Source organism: Rattus norvegicus, chromosome 8 (assembly GCF_036323735.1).
Source record: "Rattus norvegicus strain BN/NHsdMcwi chromosome 8, GRCr8, whole genome shotgun sequence".
Classification (NCBI taxonomy): Eukaryota; Metazoa; Chordata; class Mammalia; order Rodentia; family Muridae; genus Rattus; species Rattus norvegicus.
In genome coordinates this window covers 114,697,499-114,710,698 of record NC_086026.1, presented here as the reverse complement: position 1 = coordinate 114,710,698, position 13,200 = coordinate 114,697,499, and the positions used below count along the sequence as shown (strand labels likewise).

At 43.7% G+C, this 13,200-nt stretch overlaps 1 protein-coding gene across 14 annotated transcripts in view; it reads left to right on the top strand.

Moving 5' to 3' along the window:
- Nek11 (NIMA-related kinase 11) overlaps window positions 1-13,200 on the top strand; it is a 259,233-nt gene that overhangs the window by 194,544 nt on the left and 51,489 nt on the right. For 13 of the 14 annotated variants that reach the window (NM_001413824.1, XM_017595687.3, XM_039081562.2 and 10 more), the window contains one exon: window positions 167-227. In NM_001413824.1, coding sequence (NP_001400753.1) covers window positions 167-227 — 61 coding nt within the window. Of the gene's footprint in view, window positions 1-166; window positions 228-4,438; window positions 4,527-13,200 lie in introns of those variants that run through there. The other variant, XM_063265612.1, reaches the window with a different exon arrangement.

Here is a 13,200-nt window from a genome sequence, read left to right as displayed (position 1 = left end):
GGCACACACACATTCATACAGATACAGAGATGTAGGTATTCACATAAACACTCATGGCTTTCTTTAATAATCGCAGTCACACTGAAAAATAACCGAACAATACTATGGTTGTGCAGTGTAGCATAAGGCATGTTCCTGCCATTAAATATTCTTCTTGCTTTGACAGGACAGCGATACAGATGCGCTGGTTGGGTGTTTGGAACATGTCCTGGGTTACACCTCTCTAGGTAAGTCAGCTTCTTCAGTCTCTGTGGTGCTCTTTGCTGCTTCTGTTAGAATATCCAAGAAGTGGGAAGCCTTTAAGGAACGTCACAGATCTTCCGATCAAATTCCGCATCCTACAAAGGAAGAGGCTAAGGCCGACAGCGATCGAAGGGTCTGTGGGAACAGCTAAGAAACTCAAGGAAGAACCCCTTATTATTATTACCAGAGACTCCCAGGCTTGAAGGATGAAGTAAATGACATTTGGTAGCCATCTTTGAAGCCTGGCAGTGCACAGTACAGTGAAAGTCCCTGGAAGAGGACCCTCCCTGCCCAGCTGGTCCTAGCAAAGTAGATTGCATTCAGCGAAGCTGAAAGGACTGTCACTCCGAAGGTCAGTCAGTTATTGGAAGAGATTTGGTCTAAAAAACAAAGCTTGAAATGTCTTTAGCGTTGTCAGTCTCAATAAATGGGATTGTTGTGCTTCAAGGAGAAAACCCTATGATTTTTTTTCTTCTATTTTTTTTTAATCCAAAAAGCCCAGCTGTGATAACTTTCAGCATTAGACAATAGATTTTTTTTTCACACAGAGTTCTTAAAGAGCCGAGATGAAAATGACTGAGGTTTTTTTTTTCTTTTAAATTTTGAGTGACTGTTTTACAAATTTTAACTATAAAAACAAAAGCGATATCTTCAAAAGAGATGGCAAGAATATAGAGCTCAACGATGACATTTTTATGTGGGGGAAACAGTCCTTGCTCTCCGTCAGGAGCTTTCTGCATAGTGTACCTTTTTCTCATGTTTGCACATCCCCGTGCATGAAGCCATCACTACAGCAAAAGTCTTTGACTTTTCCCTCCTGGCCATCACCTGGGAAATGACATCCTGCATAGCAGCAGTGGTTGTTAAGGGCATCTCTCTCCTAGGGATGGTCTAGAGGACACGGAGAGCTTCCTTTGGCCAAGTCAGTTTTCCTCTCTGTATCTCGATTAGATGAGAAATCTTTAAAGCAGGCTTCTCGGGCAGGTTTTGGAACAGGAGTGTACACTGAGCAGTGTGGGCCAGAGGCTGCGTTTCTCCCCTGTGTTTTTCCAGAGACTCATACTGGGCCTGGTGACGAAGAGACCCCCTGGCAAGCATTTTAAACTATTTTAGAAGCAATCAGATGTAAATCTTTTTAATTTTCCAGCTGCAACCAAAATAGTTGCCCTCTTGTCCGTTTTACAAATTGGCTTTTCTACCTAAAATTGTGTCTTGAAAAAGTCAGACTCGGGGCTGGGGATTTAGCTCAGTGGTAGAGCGCTTACCTAGGAAGCGCAAGGCCCTGGGTTCGGTCCCCAGCTCCGAAAAAAAAAAGAACCAAAAAAAAAAAAAAAGAAAAAGTCAGACTCCTCTGCAAAAAAAAAGTAACCTGGAATGCGTAGGTGTCATCTAAGCTCCCTTCTGGGTTGTATACTTTTGTAAAAGTGAGCATGCAGTGTGTGTGAGCACACACTGATGTCTGCCTGGAGCCCCATTAAAGTGGCAGACAAGAGATTGAGCTGACATAAACCTACAGGAGAAAGGAAGTGTGAGGAAGGTACAGGGGAGTCTGAGACATTGATGAATGGGGGATAGAACTCTGGAAGTTATGTTTCTCAGATGTATGTGGGAGGGAAGTGGGATGATACATTCAGTGTGGAGGAGCAAGCCCACTGCTTCCACTGAACCTCAGAAAGACTCTGGACTTTACCCTCGATTACTCTGAGAGCAGGGTGTGGGTGGAGAGAAGGGTTGGTTGACGCCCGAATAAAGAACAATGAATTCCAGCTCCTTCTCCCCCTAACACTGCCGTGAAACCCTTCCCAAGATAAGACACAAATCACTAGATTTTATGGGTGGGTGTATTAAGTGACAGAGGCTCTGGGTTTGGGGCACATCACATTTACCCACATCACTGATAATGTGAAAACAGAAAGGAATGAGCCTCAATGTTGATCACTAAAAACCCCAAAGGCCACTTGAATTACCTACTCCTTCCAAATACTGGAAGGGCAGCATGGATCCATTCAGACCACAGCACTCTGAGAACTCTTAGCAGACTAAGCTTCCTGTGAATGTGGATGCCCTCCCAACTGAATGGCTAAGAGCGGACCTGCCAGCTGATAATAGCAAGGTTACGGAAAGAGCTTAACATGGCTTGTGATGTTTAACATTTAGACGTGAACACACAGCCAGATGAAGCCATTACATATGAAGAACTCTAACAAACAGGAGAAAAGTCAAGACAGACACACACAAAAGCCACAGGAAGCAAACACTGTACGGAAGAAAGGAAAATTATCCCATCAAACCAAATAAGCAAGAACACACCATTCCATTCCATTCATTTGTCTCTCTTTTCTTTCTGCAGTACTGGGGACCATGTACTTAAAATTATAATTCAAAAGCAGAAAGGAAGATTCAGTAGAATTAAGAATAATCTCCAGAATAAAATAAGCAATAAAAAAAGCATCAAAGTGGTTTAAAATCTAATTAAAGAAATTTGGGGAGAACAGAAAGAAAGAAATTGATATATCTAGAAAGAATAAGACAGATCACATATAAAATATCAGGAAAAATAATGGCTCCTTATCTTTACAATAATATTAAAAACTAGAAGATAATAAAATTTGAACCTAGAATTTTTATCTCCTCAACCATAACCAATATAGATATTTTAAAAATCTATCTAAATTACCATCATCAAGTGTGAGAGGGGAAATAGAGCTATTCTCAAACATACAACTTCAAAAAGAATGTCTCAAAAGTATCTATGTCTCATGACTTTTCTTAGAAAGTTCCAAGAAGTAATTATACTGTATGAAAATATAGCAGTTGATCAAGAGGCAGTAATACAGGTCTACAGATAATGGGGATTCAACACAGAAGAATACGGGTTTCAGGGACTGATAGGAAATGGCAGTGTCTGGTGGCAGCTGAGTAACAGGCCTGGAGAACAATCCTTTCAGACTGGGCTGCACCTGAGGGCCTCGAGGCTCAGCGCACATATCCCAAAGACTGTGGAACTAATGAAAACCCAGAGAGTCTGGCCATTGTGAGAGTTGGGAGATGGATTATGCTTCCTCTTGAAAGTTTAGGGGTGGATGAGAGAGAAACGGCTAAAAAGCAAAAACAATGTATAAACCCCAAGGCAATTACTAACTCCTGAAAAAAAAACATAGAAAGGAAATGCAACGTACATACATTGTGTTATGGTATTTCTTCAGTCATAATGATTTAAAGATTTGATTATTTTAAAAGTTGGCAAGGTAGAGAAGAGAGAGAGAAGAATGGAGAGGAGAGAAGGGGACAATAGAGAGGGGGAGGATAGAAGGAGGAGAGAGAGAAAGGAGAGGGAAGGAGGGAGACAGGGAAGGGAGGAAGTACAGAGGGAGGAAGGGATAGAAAGAGAGACAAAAACAGAGATGAGAAAGAAAAAAACAAAATTTAAATTCCCCATGCGGAGTAGAAAGTTCATAGATAGTATAAAATAAGAAACTAAAATATACTTGTATAAATGTGATATAGAAAAAAAGAGAAAGCAAATAAAGGTAAAGATGTTTAATGCAGTTGATCTGCAGAAGTGGAGCTCACAGGTCAGATAAGAAACCACTTTCCTTTTCTTCAAATTGTTAATTTTGACTTTTAAAAGTGCTATGCACATGAATTCATGAGTTGACTTTTAAAATGTTTAATTAAGTATATGGATGTTTGAGCTTCGTGTACTATATGTATGCCTGGTGCCCAGGGTGCATTTCCATTGGATACACACCCAGAAGTGAAATAGCTGCATTATAACCATTTTCAGTTTTCTGAGGCACTTCAATACTGTTCCTCATAATAGCTACAGTAATTCACATAAATCTGCACAATTAAAATTAGTGTCATCGTCGTCATCATCATCATCATCAAAGCCTTGTAAAGTAGAGACCAATTCTATTTCCTCTAGTGAACCTACACTTAAGTCTGGAATAAGACATTTGACCACCTTGATTACTAAGAGTATAGTAAACTTAAATGTTTGTTCATTTGTTTGTTTGAGACACTCACTCTATGTAGCCCTACTTGTCCTGGAACTTGCTATGTAGACCAGGCAAGTCTCAAACAACGATTTCCTAAACATCTTTTTAAAGCTATGTTGTCCAAAAAAAAAAATAAAAAGGGTACATAGACTATGAAGTTCTAATAGCCTGTTTCCAAATTCTTTAATTGCCAGACTGAACAAGTTCATCCGACTTGGGTGTCCTTGCGTTAGAGCACCCTGGCATCTGCAGAGAGTAGTTACAGCGCACTGCAGAGTTGGCCACAGGTAAACTGCTATGCTTGCCACCCAAAGCTACTTCTCATCACTGGCAACCTCCTTGTGCGGTTGTCTCTGTGTGTGTTAGCTTACGGTGTGTGTGGTTATCTGTGTGTGTTAGCTTATGGTGTGTGTGGTTATCTGTGTGTGTTAGCTTATGGTGTGTGTGGTTATCTGTGTGTCTTAGCTTATGGTGTGTGTGGTTATCTGTGTGTGTTAGCTTATGGTGTGTGTGGTTATCTGTGTGTCTTAGCTTATGGTGTGTGTGGTTATCTGTGTGTGTTAGCTTATGGTGTGTGCGGTTGTCTCTGTGTGTGTTAGCTTATGGTGTGTGTGGTTATCCACGTGTGTGTTAGCTTATGGTGTGTGTGGTTATCTGTGTGTGTTAGCTTATGGTGTGTGTGGTTATCTGTGTGTGTTAGCTTATGGTGTGTGTGGTTATCTGTGTGTCTTAGCTTATGGTGTGTGTGGTTATCTGTGTGTGTTAGCTTATGGTGTGTGTGGTTATCTGTGTGTGTTAGCTTATGGTGTGTGTGGTTATCTGTGTGTGTTAGCTTATGGTGTGTGTGGTTATCTGTGTGTGTTAGCTTATGGTGTGTGTGGTTATCTGTGTGTCTTAGCTTATGGTGTGTGTGGTTATCTGTGTGTCTTAGCTTATGATGTGTGTAGGGGTTAACTTATGATGTGTGTGGTTGTGCATGTATGTTAGTGTGATGGTTTGTATATGCTTGGTCCAGGGAGTGGCACTATTCAGAGGTGTGGCCTTGTTGGAGTAGGTGTAGCTTTGTGGGAGAAAGCGTGTCACTGGGCATGGGCTTTAAGACTCTCTTCTTAGCTTCCTGGAAGTCAGTCTTCTCCTATTTGCCTTCAAAATAAGATGTAGAACTTTCAGCTTCTCCCGAACCATGCCTCCTTGGTACTGCCACGCTCCCGCCTTACTGATAATGGACTGAACAAACCTCTGAACCTGTAAGCCAGCCCCAATTAAATATTGTTCTTAGGAGTTGCCTTGGTCATGGTGTCTGTTCACAGCAGTAAAACTCTAACTGAGACAGTTAGCTTATAGTGTGTGTCTCTGCCGCTGTGATTAAACACTGACCAACAACAGCCCGGAGAGGAAAGGGGTTGTTTGGGTTACATATCCTGATCACAGTTGCCACTGAGGGAAGCGGGGCAGGCACTCAGGCAAGAACAGGTAGGAAACATGGAGAAAAGTTATTTATTGGCTGGCTTCCATGTTAACTCTTCAGCTATCTTTCTTTTTTTAATAAAAAACCTAATTAAAATGTAATTAGATAATTTTCCATTTTCCCCTTCCTCTCTCCAACACTTTCAATAATAACTCACTCTCCCTCAAGCTCATGGCCCATTTGTCTTTGTTAGTTACACGTAAGTGTAAACACGGAAAGATATAAATGTAATCTGCTGAGCCTGCCTAGTGTGGCTTGTGTGCAGATTGTTTTGGGGCAGAACACTTGGCATTGGATAAGCAATTATGGAGCCCAGTGAAGTTTCCTCCTCCATGTTAGCATGTCTGTTGAAACGGTCATTGTTCAGGTCCTGTTTAGGCAGATGTGTAACCAGACTTTTGGCAACTTTTTGGGTTCCTATTTTTCTACCACCCTACTCCACCCTATCCCTTCCAACACCCCCCCCAACACTACGTAGGAGAGAAAGAAGGTTAAAGGGGAAAGGGGACATTGATATTATTAGACTACTTCCTGCTGATTAGGGACATTGAGTTCCTTGGGGCAGTTTTAAACTTTGTCATCAGGATGTCTCCAACCAGCAACCAATAACCAAAAACCAACAACCAGCAGCAGCCACACCCCTCTCAGACTCTTGCCTTTATATACCTCTCCTAAGAGTCTCCAGAATTCCAAATGTCATACACGTTCAGAAAGTATTTGCAGCTGGAAAAACCATGCCCCTGCTCAAGCACACAGGCCGCTGCCTTGGATAATCTGAATCAGTCCTATATCCCATACCTGGGATTAAAACAAAAACATATTCCCGTAATTTTTCTATATCTTTAAATTAAACAAAATTCTTATACACAGATGCATTGTGCCCTCATATGCACTGATCAATGTCTCTGTCCCACACCTAGACCCTAATGACACCTTAGTCTATCGATGAGTGGGTAGTACTCATAAGGAAGGGGACTTTGAGTTGTACCTGTAGGCATTGAAGTGAGGGGAGACTGTGACTCTGAACTACCCAGTCTGCGGAGGGGACTCACAGAACAAGCCTCAGATGTATAAGAACCTGACTACTTCCAGGACTTTGGGCACTCCTGTTGTTACCTAGAAACTATGAGTAATCTCTTCTCACAATCTTGTAGGGGGTGAGAACCTGAGGTCACTCGGGGCAGCTGTATTTGTTTGCTTTGACTGTACAGCTCATTGGCTGTAACAATAGCATTAGTCACTGTGGCCACTAACATGTATCAGAATGTTACTGGAACCCAAGAGGCAATTTCAAGTCAGATCTGTGAGAGTATATGAACCTTATCACTTAAACGAAAGAAACTTTGGCAAATTGAAATGGTTTGTCTCATACTCTGCCTCGGGATGCCAGGTTCAATAAGTTACTGTTACTACATCGAAGCTGTGTTAAGATTGGTGACTCCCACATTGGAGCATGTATCAGAATCATTTCCAAGACTTTACCCATGAGTCTGATGTATAGGCCATGGCCTTGTTTCCCTAATCTTTCCCCATGTGCAGATGTCTTTGGGCTTCCTAGGAACCTGCATTGCATTCCTGCTGCTTTCTCAACAATCAGATATCAGGGAGGTCCAGCAGGTTCAAGCAGTGTACAATGAACTGGATTTGGAGCAGTAAAGATCTTAGAACAATACCAGGGAACACTTAGTAGCTCATGCTAATACAGAGCACCAGTAAGTGTTTCTTCATCCATGGAAGACAAATTATTATCCTAAATGAAATTACTCAAGGGGTCCACATCCTCTCAATTATATCTGTGGGGGAAGGGAAGCAAGTTTAATCTTTGACTTGGAGATCCAGTGATTCTAGGTGGGATTGGGAAAAAGAAAAGGGAACAGAAAAGGCAGAAAATGAGGCACTGCCAAGCAGAGGCAATGAACATCTTCCAAGTGCCATTGCACTTATAAAAAACAACAGTTGCACAGTTGGAACTCCTATGCTATGTTGATGTCCCCTGCACATGGTTTTGAACGTCATCATGGTGGGTGCAATGCCACAGAGTGACAGAAGAGACAATGTCAGACAAGCAGCCTTTGTCATGACTGCAGAGTGGCTCTTTTGGTTCTGTTAGAGAATCACCAAGCCTGTAATTATGATGGGAAATGTCTAAGTAATTAATTGTTATTTTTTAAATCTATTTATTGCTACTGTGTGTGTGTGTGTGTGTGTGTGTGTGTGTGTGTGTGTGTGTGTGTGTGTGGTGGGCATGAGGCACATGCCACAAAGCACACGTGGAAATCTAAGGACAATTTTGAGGGGACAGTTTTTCTTTGCACCTGTAAGTGGGTTCTGGGGATCAGACTTAAGATCTCCAGGCTTGCAAGGCAAGTAAATGCCTTCATCCTTTGAGCCACCTCATTGGCTTAAATTCTTTTTATTTCCCTAAAGAAATAATGTCTTCTTTCCCCCAAGCCACAGTTAGAGATAATATGAAGGCAAGATGTCAAACATTTGCTAAAGTAAGACTTTCGCTATTGCCAAGGGAGAACTTAAAGATACCAAAGAATTTGGGAAGGAAAACTCAGAGCCGCCTTGCAGTGTTTTGTGGCAGCCTGTGCTCTTCTGGCTTCTGCGGAAACTCGGGGTGGATGATGCCCGGTAGCTTCTGATTTACCTTCTGCGCTGCAGACTGTAGAGGGAGCAGGTGCCTCATACAGAAACAGCAGATTGACACACGGTGAAGTGAATGTCCCTGCTGAGTACCCACTCACCTAGGGGACCACAGCAGTGGCAGGGCCACACACAGCAGAGCGCCGGCCAGCAGAACCAGAGCCCAGGCCTCCGGGTCCGCCCAGATGAGTGATCATCCGAGAATTGATTTCCATCCACACCGCCCAGCTTAGGAGAGGGGGTGGGATGCAGACTGTGATGCAGTAATGCTTCTGGGCCATGGCAGTTACTTGGGGACAGCAGGCTAACCTGGTTGTCTGAGCTTCGGAGGCTGCTGGCTCTCAAGAGAGAATAGCAAGCTCTTCTTTCTAGTAGCAATGAGATAGGAGAACAATTGCTGTTTTTCTTGATGAGACAGACCCTTTGTGGTTCAGTCAGCAAAATAAAGTTATCCGGTTATTTCAAAGTACTGTGTAGTAAGGTCTTGTAGAGGAACAGAACAAATAGTAAATACATGCATGCATGCACATACATATACACATACATACACACATACTACATACATACATGGATTTATTGAATTGGCTTACATGATTAGAGGCTGGATATTTCAACAATGGATGTCTGCAGAGAACCCAGTAGTTTCTCAGTCCAAGAAACCAGAAGGGTGAGGGACAGTGAGGTAGCCCCGGTATGACGCTGAAAGCCTGCGGGCACCCTGGGGAGCTGTTTGTGTGAATCTGTATGGAAAGGTTGACGGAGGTGAAGTCTGCATGTCTGATGCCAGCATCGATAGACAGACACTCTTGCTCCAGAGGAGTGGAGCTTGCATTCTCCGATGCCTGGGAACCCAGGTTCCCAACCTGCTGGATGCCACTGCTCACATGCAGGGAGAGATTTCCCCTTTCCCTGCATCCGTTTTTTCTCTCACATATGGGTCCTTTCTGGAAATGCCAGACAACACCTAGACCTGTGTTTACTGATCCTCTTAGGTTCTCCCAATGCAGTCATGTTGACTATTGAGATTAGCCACTACAGTGTTAAATTATTCAGTGTGAAAAGTTAGAGATGTACATAAAGTTCCACTCAACTAAAAGTCACTCAATTTTGAAGCATGTTTGAACTATTTGTTGGCACAGAACCATTACAGGGTACGTGTGGGAGCATCAGGTATGCCCGATGTCCATGCTTTCAGGGAGCTTCCGAATGGGTAGATATGTTGGTACATCCAGATGGGTTGGCATGGACACACAGTGACAGGGTGTGGGATGTACCAGTGTGCTTCTCACACTGCTGGGAGTGTTAGGTCCTTTAGATAGACATTCCACCCCTCCGAGAGGTTCTAGCTCAGTAGGAGCCCAGCAGGCTATATTATTAACTAGTCTTGGTGATTCTAGTCCAGGACCCACACTTTGGTAACCACCAGACTTCAAAGCCAGGCCCAGACATGTTGTCACTGCTAGCTAAGACCTTCAAACGTGCTTATATTGGATACATTTTGATAAATTGAGCAAAGTTTTAAATAAAGTGCCACACATTCAAATTGTGATATTTACAACCTAGAAAGTTTTTTTTTACATACGCATTATACTAAATTGAAAGAATTAAGCATTTTGACCCAGAAACCTTTGCTTAGGACTTTATCTCAGAGTTATATGTAAAAACAAACACAAACCAATACCCTTACCACAGAGTTCCATATAATAGTAGAAAACTGGGTTCAATAAATGCTTATCCACTGTGGCCAGTGCACCTTCAACAGACGTTCTGTGCAGAATGATGCGGGAGCTGAATCTTCACAGGCGAGAAACGTGCGTCATAAAAGCTGAAGTGTGCAAAGCTGTATTTGATACAGGTGTACACGCTCACCATAAAAATCCTGACATGCTGATTTTTCCCCCGAACCTCTTGCTTTCTCTGTGTCTTTTATCTTGTCTCCAGTGAACATGAAGGACTTGAGTGATTCTTTTCAGCCGACAGAGAGGGAGATGGTGCCATTTTGTTTTTATTTCTCAGTCTTCAATCTAACCCAAACTTAATGCTTCAGAAGAAAGCAGGTTTCGCTTCCGAGGCTAAGTTTCTCTACACTGGCAGAATAGAATGCTGAGCCTGCATGCACTAGCTGTTCTCTGGTGGAGAGGCTACAATTAGGTATCTTCTCCTCTCCTTCTGATTTGATTACAGCATATTCATCCAAAACCAGATATATCCCCTTCTCTTTTTATTGATACGGCTGTTCACAGAGGTCACTTCTAGTATATTCAAAGGGAAATGAAGATTCCCAAAGCCCCAATCTAATGCTGCAGTCTTCTGTAAGATTCAGTTGAAAGTTTGACGTGGGAAGCATCCTTGTAGAAACTAGATGTTTACCCATTTCCTGCCTTTTGGTACTTACCATGGCCCCTCTGAGATGAGAGAGGAGTTTACTTTTCCAGGCTGACCTACTTTCCCTCTGACAACTTGATGTTGGTATAGACACTGGGGTGCTGTTTGTTTTTGAGAAGATCAATGGTGGCAGGTGCCCTAGGGACGAGGGAGGCAGTGTAAATTTTTATTTGGCCTTTACCAACAATAATGTACACACATCTGTGCACAGAGAGAGACCTTTGTTTAATTTTTATCACAATTCTAATAGATAGCTTTATTTGCAGAGATGAGGAAACTGAGTCACAGCGTCAGGACCCCGCTCACACACTCATCTGTGGTATCCCAGGTACCACTAGTAGAAGGCACTGAAGAATGTTGTCACCTGGGTCATCTTTCCCCTTCCCCCCTACTGGCTGTGTCCACAGACTCCTAATGTGACTTGGCTTTGACACAGTGTCTGCACCAGGGCTGCCACTGACTTCCTTATGTGATGACTTCCATTCTGTGTCATCATCTCTGAGAGAGCTGGAATGGGTGCACGGTGATACGCATGGACACACCATCCTTTTTACCACATATTCAAAAAATTCCAAGACAGCTGTCTCCATTCCCCAAGCCTCCCCTGCTTCACCTAATGTGCCATGTTTAGGGGGCTGGCTTCTACAGGAAGGAGTCTTTGACACGTAGTGATCTGACTGGGTTGGATACTTATGTGTAAGTGTTCTTGATCCTTGGGGCCACAAGAGCAAGGAACACAGGATGAGGCCAAGGGGAAGCTAAGCAGGGCCACAACCCTGACAACCCATAGCCAAACTCAGGGGGAGCTCTGGAACCCCACTTGTCCTCACAGGCCTCATGGTCAGCTTTCTGCTTCTACCAAGACCAGTCATTAAATGTGGGCCACCTGAGAGGGCACAGCACGAGGGAGGCAGCTTTATGCTGTTCTAGAAAGGGCCACCATTGAGGGTGGTCTGCAGCTGAGGCAGCATATCCAAACCTACTTGAAGGTAGATCTGAATAATAAATTCCCTCCTTGGGGTGTTGGAGCGACATAGCAAAGACAGGCAGCCTACTTTGCCAATTTTAGGCAATTTGATTGCTACCCTAAATTCACCATCAGCACAGGAAAAGCTCAAGAAAAAAAAAAAGACTCCCAAAGGTTGACTCAGATAATCCTCTCAGCAGAGGGGAACAGCTTTTATGGGGCCCCTGCTGATATATGGGCCTTCTTGAAATAAGCTCTTGGCTTGTGACCAGGGAGGGTAGAAGTGAGGTGGCAGATAAAATGTCTCACCCACATTTCAGCCTTCGGAGGAGGGTCCGTGTCAGATGATCTGATTTTATTTAAACTGGCACATCACCTATATGGCTCAAGCTCAACTCTTCCCTTCTGATTCTGCAACTTTGGGCAAGTCTCACAGTTTCTCCTTACCTCAGTCTCCCCATTGGGAAAATGAAGAGTTTATCCGGAGGTGTTCTACACACCCCACCAGCGCACACCCATGTTGGTTCTCCCATCACTGAGGTCAAGGGTCAACAGACTGTGGCCAGCAGGCCAAACCGAGCTCACTGCCTGTTCTTGTAAATTTGTTTCCCTTGAGGATAGCAGTGTTCATTCCTGTGGCTGCATTAATGGGAGGACAGGAGAGTTGGATAAATATGGCAGAGATTGTATGGCCTGCAAATATTCTGAAATGGTGATTACCTGTCTCTCTTCAGAAAAAAAAGTCTGTGAATATTCCATCATTTCCCATTCCGAGGAGAAAAAGAAACAAGGGCCAAATCCTCTGGACAGGGCTGATGTCAAGCAACTGCTAATTTCTGGATATGCCTTGGGAACTTAAGAGAAAGCAGAGAGGGTTGAGGGAGGTTCTGGGCAAGTGTTCTAAGAGACCAGAACACCAAAGGCAGTGTCTGCAAAGTAAGCATTGTCCCGGAGATCTCCACCAAAATGCCCGTGCCCGAATCAGCTCTTTGCTGCCCACGTGGCACGGAGTTTAGTGGGGGCCAGGACCTCTAGGCGCAGGTTCCCATTTTGGAACCTGGATCCCAAAGAAGTAAAGGGAGATCTCAGAAGGAAGAAGGGAGACTCTCTCTTCTTGTAAACCTTCAGCACCATCAAGCTGTCCCCTCTACAGGGAAGACAGCCCAGTGGGCTGTGTGATTCCAGGGTGGGAGGAATCCTGATTAATCTTGTTAGGAGCCCAGCTTTGCAAGCTCAGCATCCGCAGGCTCATGCCTCGCCCAAGTGTTTGCAGCTCATCTCCGGGGGTGGGGGGTGTCAGGTGTCCTAAGCCTCAACACTCTGTATTCCACAGGAAAGCAAGGAGACTCCGCAATGCTTTCGTTTGCAATCTGGTAATGCTCAGGACACTCGTTAGCTCCAGCCATGTGTCCCTATGCCCCTGGTTCCACCTACAGCTCATTATCTGCCTTAGCATTGGATAGTCTCCTCCGTGTGTGTCCCGTACT